The sequence below is a fragment of the Vigna unguiculata genome, chromosome 6 (assembly GCF_004118075.2).
Source record: "Vigna unguiculata cultivar IT97K-499-35 chromosome 6, ASM411807v1, whole genome shotgun sequence".
In the NCBI taxonomy this organism is placed as follows: domain Eukaryota; kingdom Viridiplantae; phylum Streptophyta; class Magnoliopsida; order Fabales; family Fabaceae; genus Vigna; species Vigna unguiculata.
Window position 1 is genome coordinate 33983114 of NC_040284.1, and position 25990 is coordinate 34009103.

At 34.2% G+C, this 25990-nt stretch overlaps 3 protein-coding genes across 4 annotated transcripts; 2 read left to right on the top strand and 1 right to left on the bottom strand.

Annotated features, from left to right (window-relative positions):
* Positions 1 to 1971: 1971 nt before the first annotated feature.
* On the top strand, positions 1972 to 9402 carry LOC114188188. The gene is made up of 11 exons (XM_028076743.1): positions 1972 to 2540; positions 3390 to 3514; positions 4323 to 4767; positions 4889 to 5004; positions 5288 to 6074; positions 6227 to 6724; positions 6882 to 7070; positions 7174 to 7401; positions 7971 to 8307; positions 8420 to 8603; positions 8714 to 9402. The coding sequence occupies exons 1-11, from the start codon at positions 2337 to 2339 to the stop codon at positions 9189 to 9191; spliced, it is 3591 nt and encodes a 1196-aa protein (XP_027932544.1). The 5' UTR covers positions 1972 to 2336; the 3' UTR covers positions 9192 to 9402.
* A 752-nt stretch (positions 9403 to 10154) lies between these two features.
* On the bottom strand, positions 10155 to 17827 carry LOC114186620 (ATP-dependent DNA helicase Q-like 4A). Of its 2 annotated transcripts, none has more exons than XM_028074576.1 (26): positions 17624 to 17827; positions 17500 to 17538; positions 17242 to 17409; positions 16699 to 16756; positions 16303 to 16590; positions 15666 to 15836; positions 15462 to 15592; positions 14926 to 15295; positions 14723 to 14854; positions 14510 to 14596; positions 14287 to 14414; positions 14064 to 14184; positions 13827 to 13978; positions 13616 to 13751; positions 13180 to 13303; positions 13034 to 13104; positions 12883 to 12951; positions 12587 to 12715; positions 12345 to 12503; positions 12154 to 12234; positions 11900 to 12061; positions 11731 to 11783; positions 11356 to 11488; positions 11179 to 11273; positions 10908 to 10985; positions 10155 to 10837 (listed from the first exon to the last, which is right to left on the bottom strand). In XM_028074576.1, the coding sequence occupies exons 2-26, from the start codon at positions 17508 to 17510 to the stop codon at positions 10474 to 10476; spliced, it is 3471 nt and encodes a 1156-aa protein (XP_027930377.1). In that variant the 5' UTR covers positions 17511 to 17538; positions 17624 to 17827; the 3' UTR covers positions 10155 to 10473. The 2 variants fall into 2 exon arrangements, 1 of the variants encoding a protein (XP_027930377.1); XR_003605122.1 differs by having other exon boundaries at positions 10646 to 10837; positions 11179 to 11263.
* A 3146-nt stretch (positions 17828 to 20973) lies between these two features.
* On the top strand, positions 20974 to 25609 carry LOC114187187 (thiamine biosynthetic bifunctional enzyme TH1, chloroplastic). The gene is made up of 10 exons (XM_028075350.1): positions 20974 to 21103; positions 21267 to 21560; positions 21852 to 21926; positions 22242 to 22317; positions 22404 to 22479; positions 22798 to 22932; positions 23953 to 24017; positions 24148 to 24275; positions 24463 to 24719; positions 24896 to 25609. The coding sequence occupies exons 1-10, from the start codon at positions 21047 to 21049 to the stop codon at positions 25425 to 25427; spliced, it is 1695 nt and encodes a 564-aa protein (XP_027931151.1). The 5' UTR covers positions 20974 to 21046; the 3' UTR covers positions 25428 to 25609.
* Positions 25610 to 25990: the final 381 nt, after the last annotated feature.

Genomic DNA, 25990 nt, shown 5'->3' on the forward strand with positions numbered 1-25990 from the left:
GCCTCTGATTTTTTATAAATGCAGAAGATGGGAAATCACAGAATAATTGACATTCATTTACGTATGCAACATGCAACATATGTTCACACAATTTTTTTTTTATATCCATGGAAAATTTATATTCTAATTTTGAATTGAAATTTTTAAATGGAATTACCTTTGAACCAAAGCAAAAAATACGCTACTTCAAAACTAATTAACCGTTTTTCAATAACGGATATAAAATATAGTCACAATAAAGACGTATAATTGAGATCAATAGCTAGCAAAAACGTGGTCATCTAAAATTTTCAAATCATAACCACCTTGTTTCAAATTAAAAAAAATAAAATAAAATAAGTAGACGAAAAAAAAACTTGTCATGGATTATTTTTCTTTTCTTACTAAAGTTGACGATATTTCAATTTTTTATTAACATTTAGAATATATAAAACTTTTCGAGAGATTTGGAAGAGAAATGAAAAAATTATTTTACTAGTTTAACTTTTTTTCGTTAATAAAACTAATAAGTAATATTTATAGATAAAAGAACATAATTATTTGTGGATAACTCTATGTTTGTTTGAATTATTACGCGAGATGGTCACATGGGTTCGTGCTGGTAAGTCCTTTACTTTTGAGATTGGATATTGATATGGTCAATTTCCGAGTTGCTAGTTTGCGCAAAGGTGGCCATGAAATTGAAGTTTGATTCAATCATTTGCTTGAATCCAGACTTTGTGTCAACTTTATACTAAAACCGTGTCCAACTTTGCCTTCTAGCACACCCAATGTGAAAAGCAACTATTAGTTTATCTTATTTGAGTTCACTGATTAAAAAATGTGAAACAATTCTGAAAAAGTGGCAGCGGAAAAAGAAAATATAACCGTCAAGACGCTCATAAAATATCACAGTTCGTTAATGTTAGAAGTGAATTTTATGTCTAACTAAATCTTACAAAATAGAATTATAAGTGAGGATTATATTCATTTATATACTGTGAATTGTTTTTATCTTTAGTCGATGTGAGACTTCTAATACACCTCGTCATGTCGAAGTATATTCATCTCGTGCATGAGACAATAAATTAATGGATGATCCGTTAGCGGTTAGACATCGAGTGGAACGGAATGTTAAAGAAAATTCGCTAGGTTAAACTTTGATATTATGTTAGAAGTTAGTTTTAAGCCTAACTCAACCCTACAAAACAGGCTTGTAAGGTGAAGATTGTATTCACTTATATATTAGGAATTGATCTTATTTCTAGTTGATATGAGACTTCCAACAATTGGTTTATAAAAATTCAGTCCGCAAAAGTTTGGATTAATATAAACTAGTCTGCATAAAAAAAAAAGTTGTATTTATATATATCAATTATTTTTTTTTCTGAACTTAAATATGAATATTTAAATTTTTTATATGACTAATAAAATAAGTATTATATATTTATATATTTTTGAATATATTAAAATTTGAGAATATATTAATTTATAAATATGATGAAAATGTTAAATTATTAATTTATTATTAAATTCTTCACAATTTTTGTTTAATTTTTTAAATTTATTAACATTTTTTAATTGGTTGAACATAAAAAAACTTATGATATTTTTTTAAAAGCAAAAAAAACAGTTAAAAATGGAGACGGACCGGACGTGAAATGAATGAATAACAGAAAAGAAATAGAAACAATAGTTGGAGTAAAAGTAAATGCGATTGTAAGTAAAAAGGAAAAATGGGAAAGAAATGTCTAATCGATAAGGTAGTAGATAGAGATGGGCCCAGGGGTAATTTGGTCAAAGAAGGTAGGGTCGGGGGCATTAATGTAAAAAAGAAAGAGAAAAAGAGAGTGCCGTTGCGATGGGCATGGTGACGTGGCTAATACCCTTCTTAATCCTCTTGGATTAAAGTGTTAAACGAGAACACGCCAAATAAACCCATTCCATTATAAACCCAAACACGCGCTTCGCAATGCCATTTCTGAGGAACTCTCTCTCTCTCTCTCTCTCTCTCTCTCTCTCTCTCTCTGTGTCTCAATACACACTTTATCTCTCTAAAAAACTAAAAAAAATAAAACGAAGCTCACGCAGCTGAGTCCACTCGTTGGGGCGGTTCTCTTCTGAATCGTTTCGAAATTCACTTCTCCGTTTCCCTTCGTTGATTGTATATACAACCGATCACATCACTGATCATTGATTAGAATTATTTTTGTAATTATTGTTAATATTATTGTTTTCGTGGTTGCGATTCTATTGTGTGCTGCGTGGTTCGTACGGTACGACGTCGTTGGAAATTTCATCGCCGTCGCGCTGGTACGGAGAGATTGCTTGCTGCTGCGTTGTGGTGTCGTTGAAGGATGGCGGCAGGAGTGGAGTTGTCGGATGGAAGAAGCGGCGGCGGAATTGCGATGGAAATTCCGGTCGGCGACGAGGAATCGTTCTCGTCGCCGACGACGTTGCCTAAGAGACTCCGGCGACGGCTTCGTGGCGCGGAGTGCAAGTCTCCGAGCACGGTGGAGGAAATCGAAGCGAAGCTCCGCGATGCTGATCTTCGCAGACAGGTGTCCTTACTATGTATCTTTTCCGTTCCGAAACAGTGTGTTGGTTTGGTTGGTGAGAAAGCTTAGGGTCTTGAAATTGAATTTAGAAATGGTTTTCACTTCTTTGTTTGATGGTTTATTTTATTTTTCTCCTTTCTTATTTTAACCACGTGTAATTAGTTACTAATTATTATTTACTATTTTAATAATTTAATTAGTTTGTAACGTGAGTGCGTAGATATTAATCTATTTAAGTCTTTTATTTTGGGTTTGTATAAACACAAATTTATTTTACTCAGATTCATCGATTGTGGAAAGAGTTATGTGGTTCGTTTGTTACTGCCCTGTTGGTTAATTGCTGCGAATTTTTTTTTCTTCGTTTTCTTGCTTTATCTTCAAGGTTGTTTCTGTGTTAGGTAGGATACTTGAGGCTTCTTCTTTTGTATTCGAATTTTGATTCGCACTCATTTGATGATGCTACTTTTTTTCAAATTTCAAATGGGTCTCTTTTTTTCTGATAACTTTCGTTTTGGTTAGTACTGGGTATGGGTTGTAAGCTTTTTAACTCTTGTCATTAGTATTAATTGGAATCCTAATTATGCTTTAGTATATGCAACATATTATGGTATTTTCATTCGTGAGTTATGATCTTGTGCCCATACTGTTTTATTCACTCTTGGGGAAACCAAATATAATTACAGTTTCTTCCCTGACCTTCTATTCTCTGTTTCTTTTTCGTTCTTTATCTTTATTCTAACTGTTCTTATTTTGTTTTTCTTGCCTCTGATCAGAGTTTCAATATTTTAAATTTAAGATCCTTTGTCTTGGGTGTGAGTTTCTCTCTATTTATCGAACTTCTCTTGGTTGTAGAAATACTATGAGAAACTCTCAAGTAAGGCACGTGCAAAGCCAAGAAGCCCCTCAAGATGTTCATCCCAGGAAGATGATCTTGGTCAGAGACTAGAAGCAAAACTGCAGGCTGCTGAACAGAAGAGGTGAGTTTTTCCCAAGTTTGTCTTGTAAACATGTATTTATTATGTGCTCGTGTTATGTAAGTGTTTGTTTTTGTTGCCAAAGGCCGGGGTGTTTTTGTTGTTTCATGCAGTAAAACCACTTTGCTTAAAAGAAATATCTTCTTGATCATTCGTCAGCTATTAAAAGCAACATTTGGAGTGATTCACACTTGTAAATACCTTTTTGTTTTTTTTTTTCTCAAAAAACTCGTCCATTTATCATAAAAATATTTGATATATATTTTTAATACGAAGAGTTGTTTCTGAGAAAATAACTTAGATAAATGGACCGGATTCCAATCATAAAATGGTAATATTGGTGTCGTGTCCTTGTTGGAATTGGATTGTCAGTCATTGGAGTTGCTTTTCTGTTTTTAACAAACTACACTTATTTGAATAGATTAATTACTTCATTTGTTTATCAAGTCTGTATTATTTGTCTTGCATCTTTCTACAGGGGAACTTCATATAATTTATAAATTTTATTATTATGCAGTTAAACTTTGTGATCTTTCATTCTGATATTTTTTCTTTTTCATCTTGATTGGTAATTGTGAATCTAATTAGAAAACAATTTCCTTAAGTTCAGAAAAAGATAAATATTTAATATAATTTCATCTAACATCTAATTCGTATGCTGTAGTCATTCCACTCATAACTATAAGTTTATTTCTTAACTCTGAAAGTTTGCTTCCGCCATTTACTATTTAACATGATTTTATCAACTGTCTCCAGTAATTAATTTTGAAAATACGTGACATCCTTTATTATTTGTATACAATTCACTCAGGTTGAGCATCTTGACTAAGGCCCAAATGCGTTTAGCAAGACTGGATGAATTGCGTCAAGCAGCAAAAAATGGAGTTGAAATGCGCTATGAGAATGAACGTATGAAGCTTGGAACAAAAGTTGAGTCACGAGTTCAGCAGGCAGAGGCTAATCGGATGCTTATCCTCAAGGCTCTTAGGCAAAGAAGGGCTTCTCTTAGAGAAAGGTCATCTCAAACATTGATGAGAAGGATGGCTCGAGAAAGCAAATATAAAGAGTGTGTACGTGCTGCAATTCACCAAAAACGAGCTGCTGCTGAAATGAAACGACTTGGATTGCTAGAAGCTGAGAAAAAGAGGGCTCAGGCTCGAGTCTCGCAGGTGATACATGTGGCGAAGTCTGTATCTCACCAGCGTGAGATTGAGAGGAGGAAAAAGAAGGATGAGTTGGAAGATCGATTGCAAAGGGTATGGTGTTCACTTGAAGTTCCTCTTCTTTTTATTTTTCTTTTCCTTTCCAGAGTTAGGGGGGTGGTTGTGGTGGTCATCAATGCACTTGTTATTAAGTCTCTGAAATTATATTGGTTAGGCAAGAAGACAAAGAGCTGAATATCTCAGGCAGAGGGGAAGACTGCGTGGCTATGCCCATGAGAATCGGAATAGAATGTCAAAGCAAGCAGAATATCTTTCCAGAAAACTAGCAAGGTTTATTTGCATTTAAATATTGATATATCTTTGTTAGGTCATGTAGAAAGCTTTACTAATTTCACTCTCTGACGTGGACATTTGGAATCTTATCACTGTCTTTTATAGTTTTCATTTTGGACTGGAGTAGATTTGAACTAAGCTATAAATTTAATGTAGAATGAATTTAATGTTTGAAGTTTTATTCCTCCATCAGGAAGAGGCTTAAAGGATGTATTTGAGTTGCTTTTTGCTAGATATTGATATAGGGAAAAGGTTTCCTAACTTTATTTTCTTATTTAAGGTGCTGGAAGCGGTTCCTGAGGCAAAAGAGAACAACGTTCACCTTGACTAAAGCATATGATGTGCTGGGCATTAATGAGAAATCTGTTAAGTCCATGCCATTTGAACAGCTTGCTGTTCTGATTGAATCAGCTTCTACCCTTCAGACTGTGAAAACTTTGCTTGACCGGTTTGAGAGTCGCCTCAAAGTGACTACAGCAGTTGCTCCTGCCAATAATTTGTATAGCTTGGACAACATTGATCACCTTCTTAAACGAGTTGCTTCGCCCAAGAAAAGGGCTACTCCCAGGAGACCTGTTAGAAGCAGAGGGGCAATGAAAGTAGATTCAGGCAGAGAGTCAAACAATAGCTTAGCTAGGTCGTCAAGGTATCCTGTGAGAGTTGCTCTTTGTGCTTATATGATATTGGGTCATCCAGACGCAGTTTTCAGTGGAATGGGAGAACGTGAGATTGCTCTAGCCAAAGCTGCACAAGAGTTTGTCCACATGTTTGAGTTGTTGATAAAGATTGTATTAGATGGGCCAGTACAGAATTCTGATGAAGAGTCTGTCTCAGCAGCTATGAAGCGCTGTACCTTCAGATCTCAGCTTGCTGCTTTTGATAAAGCTTGGTGCTCATACTTGAATTGTTTCGTGGTATGGAAGGTTAAAGATGCTCGATCACTGGAGGACGATTTGGTAAGAGCAGCTTGCCAGCTTGAAGCTTCTATGATTCAAACTTGCAAGTTAACTCCAGAAGGAGCTGTTGCTGATAAGCTTAGTCATGATATGAAAGCTATTCAGCGTCAGGTAATGTTCCACATCAATAGTTTAGTAGTTTCTTTGTGAATTATATATGTTGTTGATGAACATTTTTTATTGGAACATTAATGATTTTTAAAACTAACTGTAGTATATTGAAGTCTTTAAGATTTTTATCTTTGTTTTTGCAATTAATGCAGGTCTCTGAAGATCAAAAACTTTTGAGAGAAAAGGTGCAGCATCTGAGTGGAGATGCTGGTATTCAGCGAATGGAGTCTGCACTCTCTGAAACAAGATCTAGATACTTTGGAGTGAAGGATGAAGGAAGTCCTGTGAGGTCTCCAGTGATTTCATCTGAGACTGCAAGCCCAACTCCATCATCTGAAAGAAGTATTCCAGAAGAAGGTAGTAATCATAGGACTGCAAGGCCAACTCCATCAAGTGAAAGAAGTATTCCAGATGAGAGTAGTAATCAAAGGACAAGTCGAGTAGTTCGCTCCCTCTTTAAGGAGACAAATACTTCTCCTGGAGAGTCTAGCTTCTCTGCTCCCATAACCAGTTCAGATAGTCAGCTCTACCCTTCATCTGAAAAGTTACGGGCAGATAATGAGGTTGTTGTAAATGAATTTCTGCACGATCACAAGTATAGTGTTACTAATGGTCTTGATGTCCCTGATCACACTCAAAACAGCATTGAGGTCAGTACATGTTTGTATAAATGTGACCATTGAATTAATGGCTGATTTTGGATGAAGCTATAGTTTGAGGCTCTTCCTTAGGCCTTTGATGTTGATCTGCTCATATTATCCCACCAACTACAGTTTGATTCACCCATATATTTTTTTTATCTTCCAGGGGAAAATAAAACAGGCAATGGAGAAGGCCTTTTGGGATGGTATCATGGAATCTGTTAAGCGGGACCAGCCCAACTATGACCGGATAGTTCAACTCATGGGAGAGGTTAGGGATGAAATTTGTGAAATGGCACCAAAAAGCTGGAAGGAGGATATTTTTTCTGCCATTGATCTAGAAATTCTTTCTCAGGTATATATTCTCTTTCTTGGAGCCTGTGATGGCTATTAGATGCATGATTGGCGTATACCTTATAATATTTTATCCTTTTCTGACATTTTCTGCATACATGAAGGTGCTGAAATCAGGTAACCTGGATGTTGATTATCTTGGGAGAATTCTTGAGTTTTCACTCACGAGTTTGCAGAAGCTCTCAGCTCCAGCCAATGAGGAGATGATGAAAGCTACACACAAGAAACTGTTTCATGAATTGGGTGAAATTTGTCAATCAAGGGATGGTTCAAACAATTCTTGTGTTGTAGCCTTGGTGAAGGGCTTGCAATTTGTCTTCCAGCAGATTCAGGTCTTTTTGCTTAGCCTTCTCTTATTCGTGCACTTTGCTTAATTTTATAACTGAAATTTACTTGGTCAATATGTCATTTTATCTTCTGCTCGGTAATTATTAATTATAGATGCTTTTTTGAAAGCATTCAGTAACACTGCTTGGTTAAGCAACTAAATTTTGCTCGATCAATGCGTTCATGCTTTTCCTTTTTCTTTTTATTAGTTAGGAATTTTGGATGCTTCTAGTATAATAAATTCTCCGAAATCACTTGAATACTGCTGCTTTCAATTGTAGTTGTTTTAGTTAGCTGCAATGCATTGAATAGCTTGAGATGGGTTGCAATTTGTTAGCCATAGATAAGCACAATCTTTCTATCAATGTTACTTTGTTTGTGCGTTGTTCTTAATTATTGTGATCTTCTGTTAGCTCGAAACCATATTTTTAGGGCATATTTTTCCATTGAACATACCGAGTTTGGATCCTGCAGTATGGAATTTATTTTGAAGATATTCAGCAGACATTTTCTAGCTTGTTAATATGTCTTAGGTTGGTTTTATAATTTGTGACAAGATTAATTGTTGTGACAGATTCTTAAGAAAGAGATAAGCAAAGCTCGAATAAGGTTAATGGAGTCTTCGGTGAAGGGGTCTGCTGGTCTGGACTACCTCAGGAATGCCTTTGCTAACAAATACGGATCTCCTTCTGATGCCAATACCTCTATTCCTTCCACGCTGAGATGGATTTCATCTGTTTGGAATTGCAAAGAACAGGAATGGGAAGAATACGTGAGATCCTCGGCAGCATTGGCCTCTAATTCATCCCAAGAATTGCTTCCTTCAACTACTCTCAGAACTGGGGGGAATATTTTACTCAAAACAACTGGCAGTCCGATGGCCCTTTCACTTGATGGCGCCAATGCTAAAGGTTCTAAATTGAAAAACTTTGATTTTCTATTCTTCAATTGGCTTTAAAGATGTTTACTTTCTACTTGAAGAAAACACTTATTTTGATACCTACTTGAATGTTATTCGATCAGGTGATCAACATCCAGAATGCAAAGGAGAACCTGTTGATCTGGCTGTGAGACTAGGCTTGTTAAAATTAGTAAGTGGAATATCTGGTTTGACTCAAGATGATCTACCAGAAACTTTATCTCTTAACTTCTCAAGGCTGAGGTCTGTTCAGGCTCAAATTCAGAAGATTATTGTGATTTCTACAAGGTAAAACATATTTGTTCTGAGATGATGTCTTCACACTCTCTTAACTGTAAAATTTATGCTGGTGACGGTACTATATTTGACTAATATCATCTATATTCTGGGAATGCCAGCATTCTCATTCGCAGACAGATTGTGGTGAGTGAAAAGACAGTTGCTAGACATGCAGATATGGAAAACTTAGTGTCTAAGTGTGGTGCAGAACTGTTGAATCTCCTAGACCGCGTTGAAGATGCTGATATAAACGATATAGTAGAAGTGATATGCAATTTGCCGAAGATAGAGGGTGAAGAAGCAAGTAAAGTTGAGTCAAGAAAATTGGTTGCTGCTAGGATGGTAGGAAAGAGCCTACAAGCTGGGGATGCTGTTTTTGAGAAGGTATCTAATGCTGTGTACTTAGCTTTGCGTGGAGTTGTTCTTGGGGGAAGTGGGGCCCGTGGGAGGAAATTGGCAGAAATGGCTCTCACAAAAGTTGGGGCTGCTTTTCTGACTCACAAGGTAGTGGAAGCTGCTGATGTTTTGATTGTGGCAGCCACTATTTCAGTTGGTGTTCATGGGCCATGGTATAAACAATTGGCCGATACCATGTGATATATTGGGCAACTACATTCATAATTATAATAATTACACACGTTTGTACATAGGAGTGTGTAAAGTTGTAAGCTCTGTGTATCTTATCTTAGGTCTGTAGAGAAGTGACATTGTTTGTAGTAGAATTCTTTTCATTTAACAGACAGAAATGTACATATGTGTCTTTCTCAATCTTTTAACATTAAATTGCTAATTTATGATTGGGACTTCACAACTTGTTATATATATATATATATATATTCTCAGTTACTGACACTAGGTTTAAATATTCTCTGCAAGTAATGCTATCAAAATCAAATTATAAGCCAGCCAAAATCTGAAATTTCAGATGCTTACTTTACTGATTTTTCAATTTGACTATTTTTTCCTGTCGTGTCTACCTATGCAAGTTATTTTAGTTATATGATTTACTATTTAATTTTAAAAACTGTGATTTTACCAATATGACTGGATTAAGTAGTTATTTAGGACCCACAATAGAATAAGAGAAGAAAGGATGGGCAAGAAAGATGTGAGAACTGTTTTTAACATTTGTTGCTTTTGTTGATAGATTAAATATTAAATATTCATCTATAAAAGGATTGTTATTGGATAAATTAGCTTAAATGTTTTATGGATTAGAATAGACTAATGAAAAAAAAAAATTGTTCTGTATTATGATTCAAATTAAAATTTATCCAATCATTTTTTTTTTGTAACAAATATACGATCGTATTTACAAGACCCTTTCGTTGACGATATTCATCGTTTGTGTGTTTTGATTCTACACTTAATATGGATACGTTCTCAAGTCTTGTCACATTGCAGGGTCCTTTTATCAACGTTTTACAAAGAAACATGGCTAATGTTTTCAAACAATTAGAAGGCTAGTTTAATGTATCAGAAATGTCAATTTGGTTTTTGAACCACTAAAAGAAGATAATATAAGGAAAACAAAATATGAAAAATTTATAAAATCTCGTAAGACTTTAAGAAATATCAATAAAAAAAATATATTGGTTATTACTTCGGAATACAAAGCCTTTACCAATTGAAGATACCACCTTTACAATTTCACTATCTTTTTACAGTTATCCTCAGATTTAACCAAATTAAATTGTAACCTCTTCACCGTACAAGTTAACTTTGATGGTGGTTGTAGAAATACAAGTAATACAGTTTTCCTCGTTGATCTGCGTATAATAGTTATCTTCCACTCGTGCGATGCAATAAACCATAAATTACTGCAAGCTTGGTATACATAGTCCGAAGGGGCATGACAATAATATGATTGTGTATCATTTCAAGATGTTGTCCATTGAGGTAGTGCTCCCCCAGAAGCATTTTTACAAGTCACCTGATCTAATGCATCAATTTCTATGAGGTCGAAGTCTAGGTCTTCGTCATGGCATCCATGAAAATAATCTTCCTCTGCAGAATCATATATCACAGTTTTTCTATTTTGCTTCTTTATAGTCCTTTTCTTAGAACGACCTGTACTATTGGTGAGGGCGTCATCGTCCTCAGCATTATTAAACTCTCGTCTCCTTTTCCCAGAATCTGCACTGCCTTTGCTGTCGCTACTGGCTTTATCCAACTTGTAATATTCATTTATGGTATTCTCAATGGTTTCCAGTATCTCATCCCCATACTTGCTTACCTTTGCCCTGTGTTAAACCAGAATTAATTAATGCTTATTCACCAACAAGGAGACGACTATTCTCAGAACAAACTTACTTGCCAATGCCATTGATATCGAGGAGTTCTTCTTTGGTTCTCGGCACTCTCTTGCTCATATGCTGCAACGTGGCATTACTGAATAGAAACAGAAGCTTATTAGATGCGTGTACAACACATACATCATATCATGTAATAAAGCAGAATTGGATTTATTACGCAAATTTTAATTTTCAATTGCATTCCTTATAATCCTGCCCTATAGAGTAAATGAATCCAAAATGGAGATACCGTAACTTATTACAAAAAGAAAATGTCTAATAAATTTTACCCAAATATGTGGTGAGCAAAAACACCATCTCCAGCTTCTTTGACAAGAGTTGTCCTCAACATACGCAGAGCAGTGTATAACTTGGCTGAAAGATTCTGAAGCAGATTTCTTTTTATATATAATTCAAAAACAGATAGAAATTGCAACAAGCAAACTGAAAAATAACCCATGTCATACCAAATCCACTTCGGTTTGAGGCTGAGGAGTGTTAATTGGAATAACATTCGGCTTCCCAGATGTCAAAGAACCCTTGGCTGGAGTTGCATCAGATTTCCCTGGTTTTAATAATGCCTTTACAGAAGATGGAAATCTACAGCAGTTGAAAAATTCCATGAGTAGTAGATATGAACAGAGAAAAACACGCGTGCATTGTGAACTTGAAGCCATAGAAAGCTTAGACATAGATTCAAGTGAAATTGATCTCATATTTTATAAAAGCCTTCACATACAAAGAAAAAGGAACTTTCACGGAAATATGTTCAGCCACTGTAAGAATTAGCCCTTCTAATTCAACAAAATTAAGCAAGAAACAGCTTAATGAGATTGACAAACCTCAATATAATTCGGTGCCCAGCAAACAGATTACAGACCTTGAGCTCATTTACCTGACATTTTTTAATGCTTTAGAAAACTTAACAAGATGTAAAAAATAACATTGGAAGCACTATGAGAAAATATTAAAACTCAGTAAAATTGCAGTATATAACATGTGCACTGATACCTTCAATATTGACGATATCGATCCATAATAATCACTTTTCTTTACTTCTTCCACAAGAATATCCTCGACAACAAGATGATGCAATATACGGGAAGCCTCACCCTTAGCTAGATGCTTTCCAGCACCATGAAGGCTCACTTTCTCATGCCGATTTTTCTTAACCTTTGTTTGACATTAGAAGTACACTATCAAGAACGATAATATATTTCAAAGAATGAAAAAGAAAGAAAACAAAATAAATGCTTATGGCGTACCATTTGGCTAAAGGAACCACGATAGACTTCTAATATATGAGATGATGAGAACCTCTGTCCCGTTAGCTTAACAAGTTCAACCTAAGCATAAGACAACAAAAAAGTAATTGAAACTGCAAACCAGAGGACTCAAATATTACATTCTAATAGAACATCAATAAAGAATATGTTGATAGAAAATGTTTCCAAACCAATTGCTTTGCTATCTCTGTGACATCCTTCTCAATAAAATTTGTGATCTTCAAGCAATTATCACACGTTTTATGACAAGTTGAAGAATTGAACTTCTCCCCAAAATGAACAAGCTGCAGAAGGCGTCGACAATCGACATTATTTTCACAATAACTAACCTGAGGCAGTTGAAGACAAATATTTAGTGATATAATAATAATAACAATAATAATAATTAGAATCTCAATTTTTTAAAATTTACCATTCGCATAAGGTTTTCGGTGTTTGTTTCTAGTATGCTTCCAGGATTTATCATATTTGAACGATTGTGTCCAGATACCATGGGACTTTGCTCTATTGCTCCTTGACTTAACATAAGCTTGAATCGTATCTGTAAATATGAGATGCAATTATACATAACCAATAAAGGAAGTTGAGTAAGGAAATGGGATCTCAGTCATAACTCGTTTCATTTAATTTCCGGTAATATGAATGCTAACTTAGGTTCAGAAACAAACAAATTAAAATACAAGTAAAAGGGTTGTGATTGATACTAACATAATCACTATAGTTATAATATAATACACAGGATGAACGTTGACCATCTCTACCAGCTCGGCCACATTCCTGAAAGGAAAGTAAGAAGCATGCTCGTAAGCCAACAAAAGAAAAAACTAAATACCTAACATATTTGATATTCTGTCAGTACCTGATGATAGCCTTCAATAGATTTTGGGAGAGAATGGTGAATTACAAATCGGACATCGGGTTTATTAATACCTGAAATACCAAGTATAAAATATGATCTCATACAATTAATCAATGCAATAGGCAGTAGCAAGGAAGTAAATATACCCATTCCAAATGCTACTGTAGCACAAATTATATTGATTTCATCTTTGCTCCACTGCTGTTGAACAAAGGCACGCTGAGCAGGATCCATGCTACCATGATAAAATGCACATTTATGTCCACATTCCTGAACAATGAATATAACTAGATAATGTATTCACAAGCTAAACGAATTGATAGCAGCTTCCACATTTATTTATTTTTCAATCAAAAAAATGAATCAGTTTGTTAAAACTGGGTTCCACAGGAAGGTCACCAGATTGCACTTATGCTTTCGTCAGATACCCACATCTTCATGCAGAAACAGTGAAACAAAACAAAAAAAACATGAACCATGATGAAAAATGAAAGTAAAGCTAGAGCAAGCCAGAAAATCACAGCCAATTCAACATATTATACTTTCTAGTCAATATACAAATGTGAAATAATAAGAACTAACCTGCAAATTGCTAGCAACCTTTTCACAGTCCATTCGCGAAAGACAATAGATAATGCCACATTCATCAAAATGATTCTCTCTAATGAATTTGTCAATATCTTCCAAACACTTTTTGGTCTTGGGGACAACAGAATACCTGCAATGTTAAAAAAGAACATGATGCATCATCCATTGAAGGTTTAACAAGAAGTCAATTCTTCATTTAACACACCATAAGTTTGGGCGATTAAAACTTTGCCGAAAAACAATGCAGTTAACAAGACCAAGTGCTTGCACAACATCTTCTTTTACGCTAGCAGTTGCTGTAGCTGTTAAAGCTAAAACTGGAGTATTCGGGAATTTCTGTTTCAATATACCAAGTCCCTGGTGAAATCAAGAGTAACAATTAAAATTTAAACAATACACTATCATAGATTTGCATCAATTTGAAGGGTACAAAAGCTCCAACCTGATAGTCTGGTCTAAAATCATGCCCCCATTGGCTCACACAGTGAGCCTCATCAATTACAATCCTTGCAAGTAACTCACGAAAATGTAAATTCTCTAAGTGTCGCAAAAGATTATCACTTCTGCAGTCAAAGTAAAAACAATAGCATCATGAAAAAAATGAAGAATATGACTCATAAGTTAAATGTTTCATAGAATAGAGAGCAATCAATGATGGCACTCACTTGACAACCTTTTCAGGTGTCACATATAATAACTTGTATTTACAGTAATCAGAATTAAGTTCTCGGAGGATCTCCTGCTGTTCAGTCCATTCCATATTGGCACTTAAGTAAGCAGCTGGTATATTTGCCTGTAAGCCAAGCCAACAGGAGCAAATAAACATCTATCTATCCGAAAAACACAGGGCAGAAAGAGAAAGCAAGCAAGTTACAAAATCAGCAATACCTGCAGTAAGTGCATTATTTGATCCTGAATAAGGGACACAAGAGGAGAAATTACTAATGTTATACCATGACAAATAAGAGCCGGTAACTGCAAGACAAGACATTGTAAGATGACAGTTTTGGTAAAATCTAGACAAATATATCAATAAAACCAATAAAATGAGATAGGGAATAGGCCATAAATTGAAAGAGGTCTTTAGAAAGATCATACTACCTGATATGTCAGACTCTTTCCACCACCAGTGGGCATCAGAACAAAAACATCAGATCCACTCATTGTGGCATTAATGACCTCTCTTTGATTGGGGCGAAAGGAATGATTTCCAAATACTTTTTTATTATTAACCTGTAAGCAAATAAAAAAGTTAGTAAGATGAGTTACGTTCACTGGAAACTGACAATAACTCAGTTAAATACCTCTAACTCTTTTGTCCAAGGAAAATCATGGCTGCTCCAGCGTTTGTCTCCAGAACCTTCAATGTAATTAACTTCAATAATCTTTGGGATGAACGCCTCCCGCTCCACCGGACCCGATGATATGCTATAATTGTCTAAAGAAAAAGATGGAAGAGACTGGAATGTTGAACCACATGTCCCGATACCCATATAAGCCTGGGTATCATATCGCTTGGATCCATTACAGGCACCAGTTTGCTGAGGTGTTTCATACACAGATGATGTAGATGGTGCCGTGGATGCAGAAAAATGTGACTTTTGCCTTTCCTCGTTAAGATTACCAGATTGAATATATTTTTCTAGTTGTTGAATTTGCTTATTCAGCTGTGACCTAGCATTAGGGACTTGTTTTATTTTCAACTCAAATGCTATTCGATTAAAAAAGAATCTGCTGTAAACTTTTTATGCATAATAATTTAGCATAACAAAACTATAAATTAAAAGAAAAACAAAAATGAAAATGTTACAAACAATGTAATTCCAAGGGAAATCCACACCTATCATGGCGAAGCTTTGTTAACTGTGTAGAATTGAGGTTTTCACCATTGTCAAGCAGTTCATTGGAGATTGCAATTAGATTATCCTTCAATCCCTGCAAATGAATTGCTGCTTCAGGGCAAAGCCCTAACTGCATCCAGTTTTAGGATTAGGCCTATCAATCTGACAAATAAACATGGATAACTTGTGAAAGATCAAAATACCTTGTACCCATGGATGCAATCTACACACAGGTCTGGTGGCAAAATATCATCCCCCTGTCTAGCACATTCATCTTTATGTGCATTTGATGTTACAGGAGGAAACTTGGATATTGACGACGTGGGAGTGCTGGTCGACTGGTATTTCTCAACTATTTGGTCAACATCAATGTTCTTAAAGGCAACCAAAAGCAGGACGGAAACAAAGAGAGAAAAATCAGCATCTACATGGATGTAAGCAGTTAGGATAAACTTGACAACGTAACGGTTTATTTTTAAGAAAAAGCAACAAAGCAGTTATACTAACTAGGGACAAAAGGACATGATTACAGAGTGAATAAAATGGCCAAACACCCTCGCCAGTTTCCACTTCACAGAAGAATTGTGCAAACTACTTGGAATAACCAACATACATTCATCAGCAAACTAGTAGTAAAAGACTGAAAGTTAAACTAACTGGTACAAAATTATGTATGACTGCAACTAAAAACTATGAAAGCCCTCTGATTTTATGATCAGTTCATTCAAAAACAATAAAATCAAGCAAGTTGCAACAAATTGTTGGCAGTTCTAACTTGCAAGCCTAGTGAGACCCAAATGATTTTGACTCATTTAAATTAATCAAAGCGTACTAAATTACCTCAAGTATGTTATCATCATCAATATCTCCAGACATGCAGTTAGAAGACTCGTTGATTTGGCCTGTGTACTTATTATGATTGTTCAATGAACCATCCAAACCCCAAGTATTTCCGCTAACAACTGGAATGGCAGTGACATCAGGACACATACGGTTGTCATTCTGATAGCCTCCGTGGATGGGTACTGTTCTCGTATTCTCATGACTCTGCTGATTAACATTGACAGATTTTCCAGGTTGTACATAGTTCCTACTAGAATTTTGTAGACTTGAAAGAGCATCCCAAGCCTGTCATGAATTGTTTCAACAGAAGTCATTGCAAACTATAGAAGTCTCAAATAAGAACATTTACACTTGCAAACTACTCGCTTTCATATAACAGTTATACTACTATACCTTGTCAAATTGTACTCTCTGTGAAACTTGAATATTTTCACTTCGTTGAAATACAAACCTGAGACAATTGACGCATTAGAGAGCACGCTGAAACTGAGCTGAAATCCATATATTAATCTAGCATATCAAGTTCCACAGAAATAGCACAGCCACAGTTGACAAAGGAAACAAAAAATAAAATCCTTTCAAAAACTATCTCAACACTGACCAGCAAAAAGTGGAGTAAGAAGATCATAATCCAAGATGGTAACTTTGAATAGATACAAATTTAAACCAACATCTACCATGTTACACCGCCGTATTAGCAAAGCAATAATAGTCGATTGAAGTAGATGGAAATTAAGACAGAATTAATGTCTTGGCAACCCCTGGGAACGAAATTGCTCTCCCTGTATACGACAAAACTAATGAAGCCCCAAAGCCTAGTCATTCCACGAAAGACCTATAAATCCCATTGTCTGGGAACTTTGGACATGAAACTCTGAACTAACTGGCAATATAACAAAGTACGAAAATGAATTACTGTTGAAGTAAAAGGCATACCCGGAAGTCCCAGGGTTCGGTTCTCGGTGGCGGGGCTTCTTAGGCGGAAGAGAGAACAGAAAATTAGAGCTCAAAAACTTCTCTTGGGAGGAGAAATTCTCATGAGCATTGGCATGCTGCAACCAGTCCCTGTTATTCTCTTTAACAGCCCGAACTGAATTGGCTTCACTGTGAACATTCCAAAACCTAATTAGAGACTAACTATAAATGATGAACCACAAAGAAGGTAACAAATAAAGCGAACCCAAGCATCATTACCCTTGTCTCATTTGAGTAGCAACCAAAACAACACATTCCCTGCAGAATCAGAACTCAAATTGAATTACAGCAACACGGCGCAATAATAATGAACAAGAATTAAGAAAAAAGCTCGTTGGCGTGCCTCAGCAAAATATGGACATCGGTAAATGGAAGAAAAATGCAATGGAGATTGCAACGTTGAGTGGAAGAAGAGCGATTCGAATCAAAACCCTAGAAAAATGATTGAGGAGAAAAGTTGGCCATTGAAAGAGAGAGATCCAAACAATCGTACGGAAGAGAAGAGAGCGAGCTTTTCCAAAGCATTGGCGGGATTTTTCATTTCAACGAATCTACGTCTGCAAAATCTTAAACTTTTTTTTTTTCTTTTTTATAACCTAATAAAATAAAATATAAAAAATTGCATAAAAAATACTGTCGAAAATTTTTTATCATTCAATTAGCGGTATATTCAACTCCCGCCAGGTGGGTTTTTGAGACAATGACAGAAGAGGGAAAGCTAGAATTTTTAACTTTTGTTTTTAAAAGTTAATTTTTTACTTTGTCTTAAAAAGTATAAGAAGTTAAAATTTCCATATTTTTAATCCAACATCATTAATGGTTGATGTGATAAAATAAATAATTACATTTAAAATAAATACAGAAGAAACACATTCATAAAGGTTAAAATTTCTACAAAATTTGAATTTATAATAATATAAAGTGTAGATAATGACGGGCAGATAGAATACGGGTAATAGCTCCTTTGTACTTTACCTGTTGGATAAATATTCACTCTGTATCCGTACCAACATTTGTCGGATATCCGTTATGTGGATACCCGTCTATTTTTTTTATATCCACGGGTATCCACGGGTACCTGCAGATATTTACAAAATTATTTAAAAAATAAATATTTAATTATAAATTAAAATAAAATACATCACTGTCATAAATTTTAACTAAAGTTCAAACAATCTCAAGTTCATACAAGTCCAAATAATCATAAAAATAAATATAAAATAACATTCAACACAATGAAAATCCTTTAATTAGCGCTTTGATCAACAAACTCACTTTCTCCGATTGATTTATGAGAAAAAAAACTTAGGTTATAATGTTTTTTACTGATATATATATATATATATATATATATATATATATATATATATATATACATATATATATATATATATATGTGTATTTTTGTGAATTAAAGTTTAGCGAGTACGGATACTATGATACCCGTACCCGTCCCGTTAACATGCGGGTATCAAAAATACTCGTACCCGCGGGTAGCGGTTATCCATTTTTAATATTTATTTCCTACCCATTGCGGGTTTTATCCGCGGATACCTACGGGTATGGATATTTTTGGCATCTCTAATAATGATTCATCAATTTCAAAATAAAAAAAAATAAAGACTAAATATATTCACCCTTCTTTAATTTTTTGTTTATTTATTTTAGTCTTTCTTATAAATTAAAGTAATTTTAATTATCTATTAAGAAAATAATCGAATACTCTAATTATTTTCTTTATTTTCAAATAAACTTTAACCATTTAATTGTTAAATTCATCAGATAATGAATTTACTTTCTTGTTTTATTCATTTGTGTCAAAGAAAGTGTGACATTATATAAACTTATAATTAATGTAAAAAAATAAATCATTTTTTATTGAAAACATGTTACATAAAGAGAATGATTTACATGTTATTACTTAAAATGAGATTGTATTTTGATAGATATTGTGTCAATGATTCACATGTTATCTCTTACTATAATCACTAAATTGTCGTGTTAGATAACATAATTATTATAAATTGTCGTGTTAGATAACAAAATCATTATTAGACAACAATATTATTAATGCTAATGAATTATGTATCATCACATATTACAAATATTAAACATTATTTTGAATTAAAATAATAAAAAATCATTCACTTTACATTAGAAGTAATAGTGTTGTACATTTACTACAAAACATGATACTTTCTATCATGTAAAACAAATAAGCAATATTGTTCTTTTAAATGATAGCTACGCATCCGACAAAAATTAAACTAAAAATACAATGGAAAATATATAAATTTTTGAACACTTAATGAATTAACAAAATTTAACAAAGATTTAATTCAAAACATCCTAAAACTTAATTAAGTATTTATTTATCAAGTAAAATATTTAATTTTAATTTAATATTTAAGTGTATATATTTTCTTATTTAAATTGAACCTTTATTTATTTACAAAATTTTAGATTTTATTATTTTTTAATTTAAATTATTGTTTACAATTTTCATTGAGCATATTTTCCATATATGATTATATAATACTTTTGTTTCTCTGAAATTGCAAATATGAAAAGTGAATAAAGTTTTTTATCTTTGTAATTTTGAAAAAAGTAAATAATGTACAATAAATATCAACATATTTTGTTTTTGATACAATAAAGAAATCACTATCCTAATGGAAAAACTTTAATATCATTAATTTCACTTGAAGTTATTCAATGTTGTGTTTAAAATAATTAAATATTCAATTCATATTCAATTATATTAAACATCAACTTTGTCTGAATTTAAATAAATTTTTTAAAATTTAAATTTTTAAAATAATATTATAATTTTTGTATTATTTTAAAATAAAATTACCAAAACTTAATTATGTAGAATAAAAAAAACAAAAATTTTACTGTCATTTTTTATTTTTTGATATAACTTATTAATTTAATATGTAAATTATTGATTAATTTATTATTATACTTTTCTTTTAAAAATCAATGATCCATAAAACTGTCAAAACAGATAATTTGGTCCGACCCGTTTCGATTCATCATGGGTTGATCATTTAGTGAGTCAATCCATCTCGGCTCACTAATTAGCGAGCCAAAAAAAATCTAACCTGGTCCGACCCATCCAGGTTGATGGGTTAAACGGGTTGGCTCACAGGCTCATTTAATAAAAAAATACAATTTTTTATTTTTTTAAGTCAAAACTAGATTATAATTCTAATTAAAATCTAAATAAACTTTTACATAATCCAAATACAAACCAAAATCACAAAAATATAAATGATCTATGTGTTAAACTAAAAAAACAATCTAACATGACCCACCCAAATAGAAAGCCCAACTTAAAAAAAAAAATATTTATGTGACCCTTTATTTGCGAGTTGGTGAGTCAACCCGGCTCACCACATATTCAACACGGGTGAGCCGGGTCAAAAATCAATCCTATTAAAATTTGTAAAAATTTTTTAATTCAATCCAACCTGAATTCGTGGTGAGCCGGGTTGACTCGCAGGTTCTACCCATTTGTACAACTCTAATTACCCATACAAAATTTCATAAATAAATAAAAAATATAAGTAAAAAAAAAAGATTCATATTATATTTTCCTTTATAATAATTTACTAGCTAAACAACCTATTAATTACAAATTAAAAACTGATACTCTGATACATTTTTATAAGATTCAGAGTAGCTTGTAAGTTGGTTTATAATATACTCTACTGTTCTATTTTATTGATCTAATTTGAGTGGCGTAACTTTCAGGGAATGAATGGCGAGCAGAGAGTCTCAGCTTCTGCGTCGCCACTTCGATTATGGCGGTGCTCCGGTAAGTCAACCACCCTGCCGAATCCTCTTCACTTCACTTTTTCATTTTTCTCTTCCTCATGAACAATAAATTCATCAATACAAGCAAATAACTCATTCAATAATCACAAACCCAAAATCCATTGACACGTTATTGTTCTGCATGTGTGTTTCTCCGATGGCAGGTGCCACTGGTTTCTAGAAGGAGTTTGAGGTTCCCATTTTGGAATTCAGTGCATGCTAATACCGATCCTAATCCAAAGAATCATCTAAGTCTAAGAGTGAAGATGCAAGCGCAAGCAGAAACGGTGATGAAACCCGTTTCTGACAACAAAATCCCACACGTGCTAACTGTTGCTGGGTCTGATTCTGGGGGTGGTGCCGGAATCCAAGCTGATCTCAAGGCTTGTGCTGCACGCCGGGTTTACTGTTCCACTGTCATTACTGCTGTCACTGCACAGAACACAGTTGGGGTTCAGGTTCAGTTTGATTTTAATTTCATGACAATAATATCTCTTCTGTTTCATTTTAGCCGGGAGGGGTTTAGAAATGATAATTACTCAACTTGATATTTTGCATGTTGGGTTGGCTTATGTTATACTGTCTAAACAAAACATCATCAAGTTGGGATAGTTCGAGGCTTATTCATAGAATGAACTGTGGTGTAGTTAACTGGGTTCTGTTAATTTTTTGACAATCGATATAAAGACTGAGTTTTTACTTTTGTGTTGTTCTTTTCTTACCCTTTTTCTGAAACCTGTGGCTTGTAGGGTGTGAACATTGTACCTGAGGATTTTGTGGCAGAGCAGTTGCAGTCTGTGCTTTCTGATATGCATGTTGATGTGGTAAGTGAAAATAGTGACTGCAACAGCTATTAGGAACCGGATTTATAAACTTATCGGGCATGTTGGTCTGTTCAATCTAGCAAGTTCATGGATTGCTAACGTTCCCACCTTCCGGCATGACTTGCTTCTTAAATTCATTGTTATTTTTTTTCCGTAGTCCATTTATTTATTGCTTGTTTGGAATCTGGTGTATACGGAAAATTGATTCTGTTATGGGGGTGCTTACATCCTGTTCTCCTTGATACATCCTGATTTCTATGTTAATGGTGTTTGTTATTGTTTTTTCCATTTGAATTAATTATGCTACTTCTTTAGGTCAAGACAGGCATGCTTCCTTCTCTTAATATAGTTAAGGTTCTCTGTCAGATCCTTAGGAAATTTCCAGTCAAAGGTATTCACTTGTACAAAAAATTCTAATGTATTTGTTCAATTGCCATTGGAGGGACTTCTGTACTGACTTCCTTTTTCTGAAGGCAGCTCTCGTGGTTGATCCTGTCATGAAATCTTCCAGTGGGGATGTACTTGCTGGTTCCTCTGTTCTAGCTGGATTTCTGTATGTGTTTCTGAACTTGAACTGTACTGTTTTTGTTTGACATGAAAGTATTTTTCATATTCTTCAGTCTTCGCTACTTAATCTGGATTCTATTTAAAATCCTTTGATTATGTAGTAGCCTTATGCTTAATTTTCTTTGCTATGGGTTTCTGCTTGTTGGTTTTTACAGTTATTGGTGGATAACATTAGGAAATTATATATTTAAAATTCAGTTTTATTTTCATCCTTGTTACAGTCACTAAAATGATTTCAAAATTCATATTTATTAAAAAGCCTGTAGGAAATCAGTTCAATTTATTTATTGGATACTGAATGCAGGGAGGAGCTGCTTCCCATGTCTGACATTGTAACCCCAAATATAAAAGAGGCATCAGTTTTACTTGGAGGTGTGCCACTGAAATCAGTGTCTGACATGCGTACTGCTGCCAAATTGATACATGATATGGGCCCTAGGTTTGTTTCTGCTTAATCTATTTGAGTATATGGTTCCAACCTAACTAAATGGTTTTTAAAACTTTTTTTTTTGCCTCTTACTGTTTACTAATAGAATAGTTATTTCTCAAATATAAGGTTTTTTTCTGTTAGCGAAACTGAGCTGCATGAGTTGTAGACTTCCAACCTTAACCTGCTAGTTCGCCACAGCTTGAACTTTACAACATGACTCATGGATGGACCTTTTAAAATTTTATTTCATATTCTCTTACATAGTTCAAAATATGATATCAATTATTTTAAAAAGGAATACCGAGAAAACAAATCTGTAAGAGTGATAAATGGCTACATTTTTCTGGAAGGAGAAACATACCTTACTGAAATCATTCTTCCCAGAGGGTACTACTTGGTAAATTTCTTTTACATAGATATTAGAACTTTATAGTGAATTGAGCTTCTAAAATCAAAAAAGGCATGCATGAAAATTGAATGTATGTTATATATACACTTTCAGCTGAAGTTGAAAACATCTCACATCACATGAAATAGTGACTAGTATAATATTTGCCTTTATTGTAGTAGTATTGCATTGCCTTTTTTTTTTGTTCTTATTTGTCTTCAGACTTTCCCTAGAAACTTCGAAGAAAATGTACCTGCTATACTGTTTATATCTAAATGGCCGATACGATATCCAGAGCCAGAACATGGACTCAGACTTCTACCAAAAGCTTTCCATAAGAATGCACTGTATTTTGTACATGTCTAGTGTAAATCACCTCTAATGAAGTTTGATTATATGTATTGTATGCTTATCATATTGCTGTTAATATTGATTTGCAGTAAGTAAATTATTATATTGTTTCCCTAAATTAATGATGCCCAACAATTACTTTGCCTGCTTCTATTAGCAAAAAATTGGGATGGTGTTGTATATATAAAAGAGTTACACTTCATGGATAAAGGTCATAATAAGAAAAATATAAAAAAACTTTAACTTCGAAGTATTGTGCATTTACTGATTACTATTATTTATTTTTGTAGGAATGTACTCGTCAAGGGTGGTGACCTTCCTAATTCGTTAGATTCTGTTGATGTATTCTTTGATGGTGAGGTTCAAGTCTTTAATTCTGAGACACAATGGACATAAACAAAATCTTCATACATAGCAACCCTTTGGAAATGTATGTCCAAATCTTTTTCAAAATGAACTCCACTTATAGATCTTGAGTTTTGCAGGTGAGGAGTTCTACGAGCTTTGTTCACCACGTGTAAATACTCGCAATAGTCATGGTACTGGTTGTACCTTGGCGTCATGCATAGCAGCAGAGCTGGCAAAAGGTTCTTCAATGCTTTATGCAGTTCAGGTTTGTTCAGCTATCTCAAATTATTTGATAATAATAGTGAAGGATCTCATTGGGCAATGCCCATGATTTACTCCCCTTTTATTCTCTCTCTGTAATTTAGATACAAAAGAAACAAATGAAAATAACAGATATTGAATGATGGAATATTCTATAATTGTGATAATTTTTCTTATCTGGATTCTTGCAGACAGCCAAACATTATATTGACGCTGCCTTGGATTATAGTAGAGACCTGGCAATTGGAAATGGAGTTCAAGGACCTCTTGACCATTTTTTTGAACTTAAGAATATCAATCACAGTTCTTGGAGGCAGAATATGTTCAATCCAAAAGACTTGCTTTTATATGCTGTAACGGATTCAGGTATGAATAGGAAGTGGGGCCGTTCTATTGCTGAAGCTGTTAAGGCTGCTGTAGAAGGAGGTGCTACCATTGTTCAATTAAGGTTTGTTTGTTCAAATATTGTTTCTTTTTTGTACCACCCTATACATCTTACATAATTTCTTAGATTCCTTGTCATCAGTATTTGACAGTAGATAGAATTCACTGTGATTTAACTTAAATCTCCCGAGTTTTAACATGCAGCAATTATTTTAACCTGATATGCGTCTAACTTTTCAGGGAAAAGGATGCTGAGACACGGGATTTTCTTGATGCTTCCAAAGTATGCCTTGAAATATGCCGTTCCTATGGAGTACCATTACTGATAAATGATCGTTTAGATGTGGCCCTTGCTTGTGATGCTGATGGTGTTCATGTTGGTCAGTCTGACATGCCAGTACGTCTTGCAAGAAGCCTACTTGGTCCTGAAAAGATAATTGGTGTCTCATGCAAGACGCCTGAGCAAGCCCACCAAGCATGGATTGATGGGGCTGATTACATTGGTTGTGGTGGTGTATATCCCACTAATACAAAAGAAAATAACCGTACTATAGGCTTAGATGGCTTGAAGCAAGTGTGTCAGGCCTCTAAACTTCCTGTGGTAGCAATTGGTGGCATAGGTCTGTCAAATGCACGTGCGGTCATGGAAATTGGTGAACCAAATCTGAAAGGGGTTGCTGTTGTGTCTTCTCTTTTTGACAGGGAAAGCATTTTGTCTGAGACAAGAAACTTGCACGCCTTAGTAAGTCAGGAAGCACTATTGGTACAATGAATATGCCCAAATGATACAACAGTTAGGTTGCTTTTCACCTAGGATGGAAATATGCGACTGCTGATTTTTTATGCGACATGCTGAACTTAAAAAATTCAAATAAGGGAATTTATGTGATGCTAAACAATCGTGGGTGACAAGACAAAATTTAATTGGAGGTTCATTCATTTGCCTTTATTGGATATTCGGCGTACCTTCTCATTTACAGCTTCAATGATCGCAAGATTTATTGCTCGGAAAAAAAATTCCCTGCTTTTGTATTTTTACTATTTCTACTGTGCAAAAGTAATCAGACTATTTTCAACACCAACGTTTTGCAATGATATAAAGCCTCAGAACTTTTTAATTGAGTATTGACTGGTCTTTTACAACAAAGTAAAATAGAATACCCTTCAGCCTAAACCAGTGTAAGGTCTGAGGTAACTTCTTTGGCATAATAAATATGGTTGACAGAAAAATATATGAATTGGTACAATTCCACTTAAGAGGGATATTTATTAATATAATGATTACTAAAAGTTGGATATTTTGGTAAATTATCTTACTGATAAAACAATTTCTTA